The sequence below is a fragment of the Accipiter gentilis genome, chromosome 2 (assembly GCF_929443795.1).
Source record: "Accipiter gentilis chromosome 2, bAccGen1.1, whole genome shotgun sequence".
In the NCBI taxonomy this organism is placed as follows: Eukaryota; Metazoa; Chordata; class Aves; order Accipitriformes; family Accipitridae; genus Astur; species Astur gentilis.
The window spans coordinates 5,510,006-5,527,974 of NC_064881.1; the positions used below are offsets into that span (position 1 = coordinate 5,510,006).

The 17,969-nt window shown below is 45.4% G+C and overlaps 1 protein-coding gene across 1 annotated transcript in view; it reads right to left on the reverse strand.

Moving 5' to 3' along the window:
• Window positions 1-16,421, reverse strand: part of CDH2 (cadherin 2) — a 117,435-nt gene extending 101,014 nt beyond the window's left edge. The window contains exons 1-2 of the mRNA XM_049825493.1: window positions 15,429-16,421; window positions 4,300-4,411 (exon numbers count right to left, since the gene is read on the reverse strand). Of these exons, the coding sequence (XP_049681450.1) occupies window positions 4,300-4,411; window positions 15,429-15,503 (187 nt within the window). The 5' untranslated portion in view covers window positions 15,504-16,421. The remainder of the gene's footprint in view (window positions 1-4,299; window positions 4,412-15,428) is intronic.
• Window positions 16,422-17,969: the final 1,548 nt, after the last annotated feature.

Sequence of the window (17,969 nt, forward strand, 5' to 3'; positions counted from 1 at the left end):
ATGAATCTTCTCTAGACAATGCATTTGCGTAGCAGAAAACTAAAATCATGCATTTAGTAACAGGACAATGTTAAAGTCTGAAAGATAAGGAACTGCTAAAATAAATTATCAAGAGTATGAATCTCTAACTTTAAGATTCTGCAAATAACCATTCAAGTAACCTTCCTAGGTGAATTATTTTAGCAGAACCACATTATTTATATCTTAAAATTTGCAGGATATAGATAAAGATTAGATAAACAGGCTACACATACATATCAAACTACCACAAACACTTTTTCCTGGATGAACTACAAAACTGTGATAAAACCAGCACAAGCAAGGGTATTTAATACATTGAACAGAACTCCCTCTTTAACTTAACCTCCTCTTCTCCTAATACTACATCTTATGTATGGTCCTCCAAAGAGTAATCACATTTTATTTACAGAAACAAGTCATAAGTACTGTGTCTGCAAATTTGGGTTAAATATCTACTTCTACTAGGTGATGGCTGGTGAGTTATTTGCATATGATGCATAATACTTCAAAGTATATCAAATTCTGAAAGAACTGGAGGCCCAAATAACTCCACTGTTTTATCAGTAAGACAACTTTTAGAGGTGCAGGAGGTTTCTTTTGTTTCAGAAATTACTACTTTCTTTTTCCTCTCTTTAGAGAAATGAAGGTAGCAGTTCTGAGCTCACCTAGTTCCTTGGTAAAAATCACCGTAATTTCACTAAAGTGACTGGTACCAAGTGGAAGAAGATGTAAAACATTATAAATAAATTCAAAACTAGACCTACAGTACTTAGCTTACATGTGTCTAGTGACCTGAGCACATTGCATCTTGAAGTCAGACTTGGCAGACTTTGTGCAAGACAAAGTGTAAGACATCAGCTTTGAAAAGTCTCCAAGGCTATGACCAGTGAAGTCTGTACCACAGGAACACTATGCCAGAAGGAGACAACAGGACATAGCCTATACTCCAGGCTACCTCCTACACAGCTCAGTCACTACCTACTAAGGGAGTAGTTTCCAACTTCTTTTGCTGTGACTTCCCAACTAACTGCATCTTTTCCCGACAAAAGATTCCCTGCTTCCTCATCCTGAAACCAAGGGCAGCTTTCTCTTTCTTTCCCTCTACCCACATTAATAAACATGGGGTTTTTTCCCTTTTCCAATTTATGTTATTGTGAATATATTGCTTCACCAGTTTTTCACATTTGTGACAACTAAACACGTGGATACCAACTGAACATGTAGTGGCCTCTTATGCCTGCATGCACAGAAGGAGAAATTAGTAGATGCTGACATACTATCCCAGCTGTATGAATTAACAAAGACATTATCAGCTATACTTTTTTTTTTTAAATGCAATAGGAGTAAGTCCCACCCTCCCTCAAAACCAAGCACCACCTGAATACAGAAATAAAGAGAAACCTCGTCAGAAAATATACAGTACCGTGTAGTGCATGGTGGAACCCTGCCTCATACTCTAAGGTAAAGATTTCTTATAATAATACTTTAAAACCTAGGTACCCTATGTTACTGTAACAACTGAAAGGCACAGATCAACAAGTCATATGATAACTCTAATTTTATTTAAGTTTTGGTAAGATGGAAACTGAAGACCTTAAAAGAGGCTTGTCCCCAGCTGTGCAAGACAAAAGCAAATGAACAAGACAAATAATAAACATATGGTCATTTTCTTGGCCATTATTTTAAGAAGTAACTTGTCAAGAAAGCATCAAGTCAGGTTCAAATCATTCTGCAGCTAGCTCAGAGGACCATAAAGCCTCTGTGCTTGTGGTATCAATGCACAAAACCAAAGAAAATGAAAGCTTTCGCTTCTAAACCATACAGAAAACCTATAGTTATATGCCTCACTTCTGAATTCATACTAGTATAAGCATGCAGTTAAGACAGGCAAGGCAACCAAGACCACAATCAGGCCCATGGTTACCCCTAAGAAGCAAATGTCACGCAACTATACTTAACTTGCAGCGTCATCTGAATCCAGTTTAATAACCAGAAAATAGGCTTTTGACAACAATAGTATTTCAAAATGACAGTGTAATTAAATTTAAGTCAAAGCTACGCAATGACGGACCGTATGTTTATGTGTAACTAGCAAATTATATGCTTTTAAGCATGTCAGAATTTTCAAAAGAATTAACTACTGCAGTAATTCAGCTGAGGAAACACCAGTAGGAAAAAAAACTCCCCCAGGTCATTCTTCAACCAGCTGATATGATGTGATACATACTGTATGCCTCATACAGTTTTTCCAATTCCTACTTTCATAAAACGCTATGCATTTTAATACCATTCAAGGACAAACCAACAGTCATGCTTCACTCACTTCTGAGAAGCAAGGGAAGGGACTGTGTGAACGCGATGAGTAATGAGAAAGGAAGTCAGTCTGCCATCCTACATCACTAGTTCAGACTCAATTAAGGCTGGTCAGTCATTATCATCAGATTTGCACGAGCAATGCCAACAGAGAATTAGTGGGCAGTCCACCGTGGTTCCTAGCTGGTAAGGAAAAAAAAGGGGAGAAATTGCAGAAAGGGTCTTGATTGCATGAAGAGCGAAGAGAACCTTCACAGGACAGGGCAGATCTCAAAACTTCGGTGATCTCCATTTTAAGATGAACTGACAGCATGATCGTTAACCAGTAATAAACATTTGGTGGTTTCAAGGCAGCACCTTTGGAAAGCACTTGCCCGCTGTGCTCTGTCCCTGTTTCTGCCCCTCTCTGGGTTTGTGTATCACCTACCAAAGGAGGTCTCAGTGCTGACGTCTATTGGAGGAGTCTATAATAGAGTCATCTGTTAACACCCATTTGGTGGGAAAGCAAGGAAAATTCTCTTTCCTCTATTATTTTCTCAATTGGCAGAACATTTGCTTTAATACATGAATTTCTAAGCTATCCTTTAATAAAAAAAAAAGTCTGCAGTGGTAGAATATACTGCCTTGAAACTGAACAGAAAAAGCTTTAATAACTCAAGTTTAAATACACTAAAACTAATCAATTCATCCTGCGTTCAAGTTTCCATTATACTTCTAAAAAAGCACAAAACAGGTCTGTAAAATATAATTAAGGAGAGACTGCTACATACAGCATATAAAATCAAGACTACAGCTTTCACTTCATTTGTTCTGCAGACTCATTAGAATTTTTTCATTTAAATGTCTTGATCTGTGTAACTATATTTATATGTGAAAGAAACAACAAATTAAATTAAATTAGTCCTTATTTAAGATGTATTTGAAACAGTCTAAAACTGATGCTCTTAGTCAGTTCCACAATTTCCAAATTAGATGGGGGGGGGTGGGGGGGGGGAATGTTAGCAGTTCAGAAAACAGCCAAATTAATGCACATTTTTAAAAATGTTCTACTTCCACAAACTTGTATACTGAAGCTTCACTGGTTGGGGAACGTATAAAAGATTCAGAGCATGTGCCTCTGTGTCCTACAGCTAACTACTCTATCCCTGACAAATAGAGACACAAAAAGAGCAAACACCTAAATTCCCAACCAGGACGACCTGCAAGCAGGTGTACTGACTGCAGCGCATCCCCAGCGGAGGCAAGGGTTTGCACTGGTTGCGAGCTCAGGAGCGGGTCATCCTCAGCCTGGGCACTGTGCCATTCAGGTGTAGGTAGGTCCCAGGGTGAGAGCAGCACCCGCAGCACCCGCAGCGACTGTCCTGCCTCTCCTGGCATGGCTCCTCGCAGAGCCTGCAGTGCTGCGGTCACTGACCGAGGGCTCATGGGGAACCACTCTCCCACATTGCTGCCTGTCCCGTGTCTTGCTTTCCATAGGTGTCTCTCCTCAGGTTGCCAGGAAAAAGCAGTGAGGGAACTATCTCTGCATTCATGCAAGCACTAGGACTGGGTATAAGTGCAGTACTTCTATGGGAGAGGTAAAGCAGAAGAGAAATTTTAATTCCTCACCATTCATACATGGGCTCTAAGTACAGACTGATGGCATACGTGTTGCTAGTGGTAATGAGAAACATCAGTGTGAACGCTGTGCTGAGAATTAGTGGACGATCACGGGAAGATTCGCAAGGCTCAGTATTTTCAAATTATAGTCAAGAGAGATGCATGTGCTACCACTAATGCCAACAGATTTTCCAAGTCCTATGACAGTAATCAAAAAATAATCACAGAGCAGCTGATGTTCTTTCCTGCAGGAGTTTGTGCCCTATTTAAGGATGAAAACGCTCCAGAGTGATTTATGGTTACAACTAGAGGAAATAAATAAAAAAAAAAAAAAAAAAAAAATCAAAACATCTTTTCTAACCATACCGTTCAGAAGAGGCTGTCCTCCATGTACACTCCTTGACACCACTGCACTGTGAACATCTTCAGGAAATCCAGTCTTGCATGACATATCTTCACAGGTTGCTTTTATCGGTGCCTGAAATGCAAGACAAAATTTATGTAATACTTGCAACCCTCATTCACCAGAGAAACATTCCAGTTGGCACATACTCCGTTTTGCTGCTGTCTTGTACAAGCAGCATCTTTGTTTCTGAACGACTGCAATTAGGACTGAGAGGGCAAAGGGTTAATCTTTCTGATAACTGGAATGGAAGGAACAAATCCCACTTGTCTGGTAAGATCTAAATAATACACAATCTTGATTCTTCTGACAACTGAACATTTCCACTAAACCAGACACCAAGACTGAAGGGGAATCATAGGGGGAACAAAAACATTCCTTCCTCTGGAAATAAATGTTGCACAAAACCCACTGGCAACTTTTTCATAGCCAGATTACTTGAGACAAATTACTTCAAACACTGATTTAAAATGCTTTATTTAGAGTACTTCTATGTGAGGCTGCACCAGAACAAGTAAACCAAGATAAAATACTACATTTGCAGTAACTTAGCAGAGCTTATATTTGCGTTAGCATTCAAACGGATACCATATAAAGCCAAATGTTTCCCATGCAATCTCCTTCTATTTCAAAGGGACATTAAGTTAAAAGGAAAGCAGTTCATTATTAAATTTGCACAACAAGGGAAGAGCCGAGCCACTGAAACTGTTTGTTCTCACATGTTAAGAAAGTTTCCCCTCAAATCACATTCTTAAAGAGTTTCATAAATGCCTTTTTATTAAGAAATAAAATACAGCATTTAGAAACTTGTTTGTTCTGTAGTGTTCCACATTCAGGAGATACTTCTGATAGCCAAGCTCGTTCTCAGAACAGTTTGTTGCGTGGTTGGGGGAAAAAAAAAAAAAAAAAAGAAAAAAAAATCCAATTTTCTGTGGCAAAGGACTAAAATTTCTTTTCAGTGGACTCTTTTTGTCTCATTTCAGCACTGCACAAGACAACAGTCCACCTTACATGTGGCTAAATGACCATACATGGCAAAACCCCTTTGTGCTGCAGAAGGCAGAGAGGCCAGCTCCCATGCCAGCCTGGGCTGAGATACATCCGAGAGCCCTCGCACAATCTTAAACACGCCTACGTGCCAAGCAAAGGCCTATCCATGTGCATGCCCAGATGTAGTATATGGTCTTTGACAGCATGAGCAACTGTGCTGCTATATCGTGCCTAAATCTGATCAAGACTTAAATTAGATTTTCCTTTTTACTTTCCCAGATGGGCTTCCATCAAGTAGACCTACTCAAGGCCATGGAAGCACGTCTGCATACACTTGGCAAAGAAAGCCCTACAGAAAACAGAAAAAAAGGGATGGAGAAGGAAGAGATGATAGTGTTACACTTATTTACCATAGTAACCTCAGGGAAAGAGAGCATTAGAGCAGAGGCAGGACAGAAGCATCTCAAACCACAAGGGTTTCCTCAGGGAAGAGGGATCGAGCAGAAGTGTAACCTCTCCACTGACACTCATGGCCAAGCTCAACGTGCCAACCCCTATCAGAATAACTTTATCACTAATACAAGGAGGTATTCATAACACATTGTGTTGCGCTTAGACCAACACAATCCTAACTAAGCAGCCCAACACTGACACGAGCAAAAAAATAAAAATTTTAAATTAAAATTTACTATCTAACTCCGAAGTTAATGCACCATCCAGGTAAGCACCCAGTAAGAGACCTTGATAATTGCAAGTGTCAGGTTAACTTAAACTGTGGTGTGGATTTAATTGTGACTTAAGTACTATACAGGTATCTCACTTGTGTACAATTACTTATGTACATTAAAATGTTTATATGGGGACCCTAAAGAGAAAGCAAACATAAAGCAACAGTTTAAGCTACCACAGGACTATGTTACCTGCAAAGCTGGAACTTACATCTGTAGCTAAGCCCCAAGTCCATTTACACATTGAGTTTTTAAGATCAAAAGATGGGTAAATCAAAAATAACTACAATTCCAACTGCCAGCTCCCTCAGCTTTAGAACTCAAATCATAGGTTTTATAAGGCTTCCATAATTTGAAAGAAAAATAGTGAGACTCGTTTAAACAACTGTACAAAAGGTGACCTCAAAGCAAATGTGATGGGGGGGGGGGGGGGGGGGAAGGCCTTTCATGGTATCCTTGAAACAAAAAGGTCCTGGGTGGGCAGCTGAGGAGATAGCAGGATTTTTAACAAGTCTGCACTGATGCGCCTGGGAATCTTTCAGCCTTTCCAGCAATCTATATGTACTAAACAGCTCTTATAAACTGAAACAATGCCCACTGAAACAAAGGCTGGGGGACATGAATAGAGAGCCTTCTTTATTCTTTCATTTGCAGCCATCAATTTTATCCAGAAACAAAAGACTGTACTCTGCTCTCAAAAAACAGCTCTTTGTAAAGATTGTTTGAGCATAAAAACACAAGGGAAGGAAGAATTCAAATTTTCAGCAATTCTTAATCGCCCTACGTTAAACGTTTTGGATTAAGTAGAAGTTGTAGCTTCAGAAACACTGGGTCATATCAAGTTCAGCCTAAGAGTACTACAAGACCTAAAGCATTTTAACTTTAAACAAAAGAGGATGCTAAAATATTTTTATCCCCTTATCTGGGGCAAAAGGGGAAAGCTAGTGAAGATTATGGGGCACATTATTGTAATTTACAGGATTTTGTGTGATTAGTACAACTCCCAAGACTATTTCAAACATAAGATAATATTACTCGCACATTCATCTACAGAAGGACACTACTTAAAAAACTATCTTTTAAGATGGAAAGCAATTACCTTAGCTTGTACCCATATAAAACCTACTTAATGGAGTTACAAAGCTTTGAACAAGCTCAGCACTTGGAAAATTCTCCTCTCAAGTACTAAAAGACTTTGCTAAAGCAAAAGAGGGTTACTACTGAAAAACTATTCTGCTTTCCTTATCCTTTATGGCTTATTTAGTAATTTTTAACTGCACAATGAGTAACAAACATTACTATCTGCAGATGCTAAAGAGCTAACACCTAGTCAAACATGGTGTCAGATCATGCATATAAACTCAGTATTTTAGATCTCAGATTAAATGCAATAGGCAAACTGCAATTATGAAGCAACACGATGCAAATCAGAAGTCTTCTGTCAAAGTTATTATTCAATCAATTAAAAGAATTGGCCATTTCAATATACTTTTGGCAGTTAAACCTGCAGTTTTCATACCCTGCTTTTCGGCTACTTTAGTGTCGTATCTAGGTATCTGAGCATCTAGAAACCTGTGGTTTAATTTCAAGGCTGTATTCCAGCTCAATTTAAAAAAATAACCACCAACCAAACAACAACCTGTTGACAAACTCAACTTCATCATTCTAAAGGATTCGTGTTTATGTCTTTCTAAACACCACCAGTAGGAGTCTTCCAATGATACAGGCCTCACACTTGTAAAAAGATTGTAAATTAAAACAAGAATAAAGACAGACAGGATTGTTTCACTAGTGTTGACAGTTCTGGACTAATACCTCTTTCCAATTTCCACACTTTCTAGAAAGTAGACACATTTAGAATGCAATTCTGTAAAGAAATATCTATTTAAAAATGCAAGCTCACCACACAACTGTAGAAGCAATTTTGTATCACAACACGCACCCTGAATTTGCAGAATTGGGCTCTTAAACACAGCTTTCAGACAGGGCTGATCTTTTTCTCTCTGCATATGCCATACGCCACTGGAGTTCACTAGTAGCTATTAATCTGAAATATCAAAGTCTCTGCTTCTCCACTGTTTGCATCTGCATGTACTACAACATTAGATTTCTTAATATTGATTGTACCAAAGCGCAAAGGAAGTTGTTTTTGAAAGACTGCTTTCTTTTATACTCAATGTAGCTTACTCCCATAGGAAAATAAGCCTAGATAGTAAAATGAGAAACGGAGGGGTATGCATCAGAGAAAATACCATACTATACAGTTATAATTGGACATAGTACAGCTGCTAGTTGCCAAGTCCAGCCAATTCACAGGGCATTACTGCATGAAGCTCAAAACAATGTCTGACATAATTATATGTATGACAGAGCAGGAACGGGGTATTTGAGCTCTCCCTCCTTAATAACCAACATTACTTTGCAATTATGACAGTAATATTCAACTTAAGCACAGATCACAGAAACATTTGTGAATGTGTTTAAAGACTGGGTGTTTCTGCATTAATTTAAAGGCCAAGATGGTACCCAATACTCATTCACAACTTAGGTAACTCTAGGGATCGTTCTATCCATTTTTAGTTTTGTGTACGTACATCACCTGCCACAGTGGGATATGCTGTACGAAGCGGGTCTTATTTTATGATAAGCTTCTACATACTACCATAAGGCACATGAAAGATACTCTGCAGGATTATAGACACATCTCTGAAACGCTTTAGATGCTAAACTCGAAAACGTTCAGCAACTCCTTCTTAAACTCCGATTTGCTGCAAAGAAGAACTGCAACAGTTTATACCCTCACAGTACTCGGTACTCCAGCAAATGTAGTCAAGTACAATTTGTTTTCAACCATAGATTGCAACTGGAGAAAAAGAAAAGTGCCTTTCTTTCAAATTGTTCTGGAAGCCAAAAGCTTCCGAACTGGGTGCCAGGCTATGTCCTCCCAGAGGTCCTTCAGTTACAGCAGAAAGGGCTTTCGTTATGCCATCTTCACTTCTAATTAGTGCTCTACTTCATGAACCAGGATATTTTAGATCAGAAAATCCAGCTTCTTAAACCAACCCTTAAGGCTCTCAAACACTGTCCCAAAATAACAGGATCTGCAACTTTTATGCTGCCATCTGGTTTAAAATGAGTTGCCTTAAACCACCACTGGTTACCACAGGTTACCATAGCTTTACAAATTACAGAGTCTCACACACCGTGTTCATAGCCTATTCTGTTAACCCCAACTGAGAAACAACATTCATTTGGTTTATTAAATGCAGAGACATTTATTTGGTATACGTCACATAGCACAAAGCTGTAACCCAGTTTGGACTTTCCCCTTTCCCCAACTAGCAGAACATGGACTGCTGCATCTTCCGAGACATGTGGTTCTCCAGGCAAGCCACAGCTCCTATCAGAGAAGGATGTCTTAAAATTTCAACTGCAATAACAGACTTACAGAAATGCAATTTCGTTTTAAGTCACATTTTTTAATTTTAAAAAACCCAAATTAGCCCTATGTCTGACTATACATGCTCAGTTCTTCAAGAGAGGAAACGACCTCTCTCTGATTTAATAATAGCCATTGTATTGCTCACACCGAACATCTCTGGCCAGGAAAACTGCTGCTAATGCTTACAGGAGGATGCTGAGTTTACCCGACCTTCGGGGGAGGCCTTCCAAAGCCTATCTGGAAGAACTCTTTTGGGGGATCACAAAATTTTAACTATGTCTTCAGCTGCTGGGTGATAATTATATGCTAATTATAAGGAATGGAGGAGACCCTCGAGGAGTCTGTTGGTAAAAATATATTTTTTAAATATGTCAAGGAGCGCCTAGAGGAGAGGATAAACGTGCCTTTTGGAAACATGATATTTAATTAAATACATGAATACTGACTAAAACCAAATAGTTTAAGTGAAACGTTGAAAAGATTTGGCAGCGATATACCTTCCATCTTGGAAGCTGCTGATCCCATATCTGTTTTCATAAGCTATTTAAAAATAGAAAGCCTAATTTCCCCTCTTTATTCAGATGGAGCTCCCATAATCTTTCAGTGAGAACTGCAGGATCAAATCAAATGATGAATCACACAGATTTTGTAATATACCACTCAAGGTGAACGGCAGCACAGCCCAACACCCAGGTGAAAAAGGTCCCTCAGATCGATCACGAACTACAAACGCGCTTTGGCAAAATACGAATCCTCCCTAAACTCATCCTGCAGTAAAGTACACCTTTTTTCCTCTCAAGACTCACCTCTACGTATGCCAGTATTAACTTGACCAACCAGTGAGTCTCGGTTCAGTGGTAGGTGAGGAGAAGCGCTATCAAAATTACCGTTGCTATTGCTTTCATTACTCTCCATCCCTGGTATGTCCCGCTGCAGCCTATGCACAGCTAGTGCCAGTGGGTTAGTGGAAGTACACAGCATATTCAGTAAGGACACTATGGGTTCCTCCCATGCTGTAAACAAAAAGCAATTTAAAATAAAAACGGCAGGGAACATTAGAGGTTGCATAGCCTTTGGGGAACAGGCTTGTGTTTTGTATGTGTACATTGTTTGAAATAAATTAAATTTTCATCCTAATGGAAATGCTGGTGAACTACTGAAACTATTTCAAGTTTTCTAAACTTTTTTTTTTTTTTTTAAACCTAAAAAAGCATTTGCAAAAACAGTGAGAGACAGAAAGAGAGTTTATCTGGTAAATGATCCTCTTACTGAGGCAAGAAAAGCCATTCAACAACTCCTGCTCCTTACCACATGACAAGAAGTCCCTTACGCAAGACCGTCTATTGAGTAAAAATAACTTTACTCACAACTTCCTCAAGCTATTTTTAAATATACCCATGCACTTCTGTCACAACTCAATTGGCTTATGTCTTACAGTGTTCAGTTATTAAAGAAAATAATAATAAATGAAATTGACATAAAAGCATCATTGAAACTAATTAAGATGAGACATGATGGGGCTCTTCCAGTGATGTTTCTGGGAGTTCCTCCAATTTCTGGGAGCAGAGAGAAAAACAATAGATGGGAAGTTTTTGAATTACACATTCTCAACTAAATGTAGTTCAAAAATGTGATCATTTCAGGCATTATTTTATAAACAGATATCATAAAACCCTATAAATTCATCCTTCTAGCACATTAAGTTGCATACTGAGGTAGCAGTACTACCCACGAAGAGAGAAAGCAGTAGAAAACACATACATTTATTAAAAAGACGTAAACTGACGATATAACAGAATATATAACTTCTGTAACATCAGCAGCATACATATTTCTAGCCTGCTACAACATCTGCTCAGATAACCTGAACTTGTTTAATACACAAAATTATCTCCTGTTTTGACAGCCAACGATTTCAATTCCAAAAATTTACTGTCGACTTAAGCGACCTTATCTGTCCTGTAAGAGATGTAAAAAGCAGTTTAAAAAAAAAGTCTTTTAACAAAATAATAAATTTCAAAATAATATATGCAGTTTAATATCCAAAGAGATGCTTCTATTTCTTTCTTCTCAGTTCTGCAATTATCTGAATTTTTGAGGATGTATCAGTGGTATCACTATCACCTAGACCAGACAGACAAGGATTAGAGAGCTCTTTGCTGCAATATCCTGCCACATGTAACTTTTCAGATAGATTCTTTGAAGAAAAAGCAAAACCAGAACAGAAAGATCTACATCCAAAAAGCCTGAGCCACTCACAGAACTACCCTGTTCTGGGGCTTATGCAAAGCATTATAAAATGCATTCAGTTCACTTGGAAATGAGTTAATGATGTTGGAGTCTGATTTGCTAGAGAGACACCCTGAAACTCATTTCTGTGCTTTATAGAATCACATATTTACTCTATTACTTAAAATAGACTGATTTAAAAAAAAAAAATAATCTAAGACGCAGGTGTATTATGAGAGACAGAAGATGAACCCACAATAGGAGATCTCACTGCCACTTCTGCACAAAACGGCATTAATATGTCTCACCCCAGTTCTGCCAGCAACTACTGCTGGGGGTAATTACAAGAAGGGTACAGCTGGCAAGAAATGCCATCGCCGGATTCTCAGCAGAGGCAGCTTAACAGGAGTGTCATTCAGGGTAGTAGCTTTATCACCTGAATACATTCGCCAAGACCTGGAATAAGACCAAAACTGCCTGCAGAGGTAATAACTTACGTCCTCTGTCATCGTAATTCGAATTCAGACCAGTCACCTAGGCACGAAAGGCTCCAAAACTGCTTTATTGTTTACTTGTTCCTGATTTAGAAACGGACAACATGCACAGAGTGATCCAATCACCTTATACATTAAAAATATTACTCCCTTTTTGAGCACTTAATTTCTACTCCCCTCTCCCTTTCATTTCAAACTCACACTAATTTCATTCCTGTAAACTCATGCTACCTTTCCCATTGCTTGCTTCTTCAACCTTGTTGTTATCCCAGTTCCACAAACTGGAACTGTCATTTTGGCCAGAAAAGCAAGCCTCGCTCCTTTTATCCTCTCTTCTGTCAGGTTTTTTCACATAATACTTCCAAGGCTCATACCGATCTGTTAACCAGCAACATAAAGTGCAGCCTTCATTCTCTCACGTCCCATACACATTACATATCGCCAAAAATCTAAAGTCCTATTTCCTCAATATAAACAGTATCCACAGATTTGCCTTAAAACCTGCTTCCAGTTACGATCTTTCAAGGAATTCTGTAATGACAGCTTTTCTACATCACTGACAAATAACAAAGTGATCAAGAACTCCAGAAAATAAAGGTAGATAGCTCTTGTGTCACAGAGAGGAAAAACTATGTAGAAAGGTTCAACATCTCAAAAGAACCTGATACAGATAACCTTCTACAGACCAAAAGTAGTAGGTATGATGACAGGGGGCGGGGGGAAAGTTAGCACTGCATCTAGCTTGCGAGGGTTCTTTTGCAGTATGCATGAAAGACGGAGGAAAAAAAAAAAAAAAAAGCTTTTGAAATGAAAGCATTGTACAGACACAGGTCTATAAATCTGATTTCATACCCAGGTTCCAATTTTGTTACACACTATTAAAAATCAACCCTAACCTGATTTAATGGATACCCAAACAAGGGGGAAATTGGATTCCCCAACCATAACGCGCCAGTGACACTGAGTGATACATAAAAGCAATATGGCTAGTTCCTGTCCTTAATTCATAGCTTGTGCTTTAATTTCAAACCTGTCCTGGGTAGAAAAAAAAGATGGAATAAAAGCTTACTGCAGTATTTGTGCTTTAAAGATTTATTGAGATAGGAAGACTAAACAGAACTGAAAGCACACACAAATAAACAGCACACAAGGACTTGCCAAAACAAAAAAAAAAAAAAAAAAAAAGAAGAAGGAAAAGCTGCATGTACAGATCTGCCGAGATATTAGCATTTAGAGGAGGAGGGAAAAAAAGGCAAAAAACCTAAACCCAACTGAAAATTAACCAGTACAAAAACCAACAAGCCAATAGAAGAAACAAAACACAACACGACACTCAAAAGAACCAAGACAACGACAGCCCGTAAGGGGCACACCACAAGTTTCTGAACAGGGTGGCTGCTTTCACATGGAAGACGCTCATGCCCAGCCGGACACTCCTGTGTCACGCCAGCCAGCCCGCCCCGCGTCCTCTTAAGACTCAAGGGAAAATCCCCGGCTGCCGCGGAGCAGCGTTTCAGCACCTCGCTCGCCTGGTGCGAGTCAGCACCCCCCGAGAGCGGTTTAGAAACTGCGGGGAAGGAGTCAGCCGCCCGCGGACCCCGTGAGGGGACGGGGGTGTCGGAGAGAGCGGGAAGAGGAGACGGCGGGACGGACGAGCGGGCTCCTCCTGCCCCCGCTGCGGCGGAGGCGGCGGGGCGGGCGGGGGCAGCGGGTGCGCTGCACCATGGACAGTGGCTGCCGCCGCCGCCGCCCCCTGCCCTGCGCCAGCAGCCGCAGGCGCGGCGGGAGGGCGCCCCGGCCGCCCCGGCACCCCGGCCCCGCCGCCGGCCTCGCCTCAACCCGCTCCCCCGGCCCGCCAGAAATGCCCCAACCGTAAATACCATTAAGAGGCGATGATCTGCGCCATCTGTCCCTCAGACTTACCGCCCTCTCCACCCCGGGCGCCGCGCCGGATACGAGCTCAGCGAGCACAAAGCGAGGGGGGAACCCGCCGCCACCCACCCGCGGCCTCCGCTCGGGGTCCCCCCCGGCTGCGCGCTCGCTCCGGACACCCCCCCGGCGCCGCCGGAGCCCGGCCCCAGCCTCGCCACCGGGCGATAGCCCGGCCCGGCCGCCGCCCCGCAGGCGCTGCCCTCGCTGCCCCATCCGGGATCCATTTTGTCGTCCCCATACAACGCCCAGCGTCCCGTCAGTCCCACCTCACCCCACACTACCCCCCGCGCAGGGGCGCCGGCGCGCAGACCCCTACTTTCTCCACGGCGAGACCCCCCGGGGCACCCCGGCCGGCGGTGCCCGGCGCCGCCCCGCACCACGGGGCTCTCTGCCCGGGACCTCGCCGCTCGGGGCAGGCGGGGAGCCCGCCCGGGCCGCCCCGGCGAGGCCGCCGGGGGGAGGCAGCAGGAGGACTTTGCCAATAATAAATTAAACACTTCGGAGCCCGAGCCCGTCCCAGTGGAAATTCCCGTTAACGGCAGGGGGTGGGGAAGCCCAGCGCCCAGGCGGAGGCTGATTAAATTCTTCCCGGGAAGGGATTAGCGGGCACGGCAGCCGGGGGTGGCCGAGGCGCGGCCCGCGGGGACTGCTGCCCCGCGGCCCCCAGCCGCCCGAGGAGGGGCGCGGGGGCTGCCCCCGCCCGGCACCTCTCCGGCGCCCCCGCACCCCCTTCCCCACGCGGGGCGGAGGGGGCGATGTCCGCTCCGTCCCTCCGCTCCGGTACTTTGTCCCCCACGCTCACCGCGGGGCCGAGGTCCCGTCCTGCTGCCGGCCGAGCGGATACCGGACAGCCCCCCTCCACACACACACACACACTCCCGGCACCTGCTCTCCCAGGAGCGAGGAGGGGAATCCGCGTCCCCTCAGCGGCGGCGCCCGCACCCCTCACGCCCCGGGGAGCCCCCTCTCCATCTCCCTCTCAGCCGGCGCCGGGCACAAGCTCCCCTTTCCCCGGAGCACGGCGCCCGGCGGCGGGGCTGCCCCCGAGCAGGTGACTCCGCGCCAGCGGCCACAAGCCACCCCGGGGCACCCCGGCCGCGGGGGCAGCGGCGGCAGCGGCCGCCTTCCCCTACCCCCTCCCCGAGACCCCCACCTCGGCAGCGGAGCTCCCCCCCCCCCCCCCCGGCCCCCCGGCTCTCCCGCCTTCGCCGGGCACCGCCGCCCGCAGGGGAACAAAGAGACGCAGCCCGGCCCCGCTCCCCGCCGGCGGTGCTTACCTGCTGCAGGGCCGCCAGCAGCATCAGCGCCAGCGGCGGCAGGATCCGCGGCGGCGCTCCCGCTACCCGGCACATGGAGGCGAGGAGGGGCGGCGGCAGGGCGGCCCCCAGCAGTCCCGGAGCGCGGCTGGAGCCCGCGGAGCGGGGCGAGGGGAGCAGCGGGGAGGGTCGGGCAGCGGCAGCTGCCGGGGGCTGCGGACGGCGTCTGCCCCCGCCTGCCGGAGCCGGCTGCCGCGGCGCTGGCTGCCGGCTGCCGCTCTAGCTCATGGGCAGCGATGCAGCGGGGGAAGAGAGAGACGGAGAGAGAGAGAGAGAGAGGGGCGGAGGATGGGTGAAACTCAGCTCTGGGTCAGGCTGCTTTTCTCTCTGCCGAGCCCCCTCCGCGGTGCAGAGGGTGGGCAGGGAAGAGGAGGAGGAGGAGGATGGGCGAACAAAAGGCTGGGAGATAAGAAAGAAGTAGTCGCTGCTGCTGCTGCTGCGAGGCCGGTGCGGCGGTGGCGGCTCCCCTCGGCTGGCTGCCTTCCCCACGCCTGGATCGTGCCCGCCTCGCTCCTCCCGCCGGTGCCCCCCAGCGAGCTCGGGCAGGCGGCTCCTCTCAGCGCCTCAGCCCGGGCACGCCAGCACCGCCGCTGCTCCGGCCCCAGCCCTGCTGCATGCTCGCCCCGCACTTTCTCTCTCCCTCTTTCTTCTCCTCCCTCCACCCCTCCCCCTGCAGGCAAAACCCTCCGCTGAAGCACAATGATAACAATACCCCAGCAGCCTCTGCCTGCCGTGCCTGTGTGTATGCGCTCGCCCGGTGCCTGCCTGCCTGCCGCTGCTGCTGCTGCTGGCGGCTCCCCCTCCGCCTCCCGTCGCTCCCTGTCGGCCGCACGGCCAATGGGATCGGCACGGCGAGCGCCGGGGACCGCTGCTGCCTGCAAAGAGTGCTGCCCCTCCTGGGTCCCCGGAGAGCCGGCGCTGGGGGCAGCGGGGCAGGCGCGAACGCCGATTCACCCTGCGACGCCAACAGCTGAGGGGGGGGGGGGGGGGGGGGGGCAATAAATCCCAACCCACCGACGTGGTGTGCTGCAATTGTTTGGGGGGCGAGGGGGGAACTTGCTGGGGGAGGAAAGACCCGTCCCCGCTGTGCTCGGTAGGGGACGGCCGGTGCAGCGAGAAGCTGCGGGGGTGCCGGTGGTGCCCAGCCCGGGGGCCGTGGGACGCCCCTGCCCGCCACCCGGTGCCGGCGGCTCGGCAAGTTTCTTTCAACTGTTACTGCCTAGCGGGTTAGCGCTTTTTTTTTTTTTTTTTCCTTTCTTTTCCTCTCAGTTTTTAACCCTCCACACTCCTCGTCTCACTCCGTTTGTGGGGGTTTTTTTTTCCAAACTACCTGCTGAATTTTATCAGCAGATGTTTTTAAAAGCTTGGCCGGGGTTGCAGTCCGCGGTCCAAAAAATGTCAACGTGCATAACGGAACTAGGGAGTGTTGCTGAGTGAACAGTTTATAGAAGCCAGTGTCAGTGCTGGGTCATTTGCAGAGCTGGCAAGGATTTTCTCTCGCCCGCAGGTCACTGAGCAAAGTTATTTTGTGTCCATGCATCAGAGCTCCTATCCTGGGACATAATAAGGGGAGGATTTGTAAGCATTGGCCCCTAGACAATCTCATGGAGCGTTAATTCAAAATGGTGCGTTATTTATTTTAAAGCATCTTATTTTACGCTTGAACTTGCGAGAAAAATAGTGGTTTGGTTTTTTTTGGTTTGGGTTTGTTGGGGGTTTTTTCCCTCCCCCCGCTTTAGAAAATAACGCAAAACGCCATGCTCGTGTTTTGAAAGGAAACAGCGGATTTGCTTTTGTATTTTGTCGGGGAAAGGCGGGGTAAGTACATGCTTCTACGATACTGATTTCTTTAGCTTCGAAATTGAAAATAGCGGTTACTTGCGAGCTGCAAAGGAGCTGTTTACCCAAGCCAGGGGCGGGGGAGGAAAGGCCAGAAGCGGCGGGGGAAGATGCGCGCCCGCCGGAGCCGGAGCCGGTGGAGCCGGAGCCGGTGGAGCCGGAGCCGGTGCCGGTGCCGCTTCCGCGGGGCAGGGCAGGGCCCGGGCAGCCGGCAAGCCAGGCACCACCTGCAAGCATTAAAAGCCAAATGAGACTCAGCCGAGGAGAGGCAGCCCCAACTAGAAAAACAGCCCCCTCCCTCCTACTCGCGCCCTCTTTAAGGTTGTAGCCTATGAAATTGTACCGAAGCCAACAGTTGTGAAGAATAATAAATGAGGGATACAGCATCTGGTAATGAGATTCGGCATTAAAATTTAGCCCAGGACTGAGAGAAAGTAAGCAAGAAGGGCACAGCTGGTGTTTAGGTCCTGTTACGAGGAAGAGTTTCCCGGGTTTGCACCTGACAGAGCATATGTTTGGTCTTTTTAGCAATTCTAATGTCTGCTTGGATTTAGATTTATGAAATGGTGACTTTCCCCGAGTAGCAGATTCCCATTTGTATTTTCTGGTAGGTAGATGTAATATTAACATTTATTAACGACTGTATTTGAGCATTTATTCCCT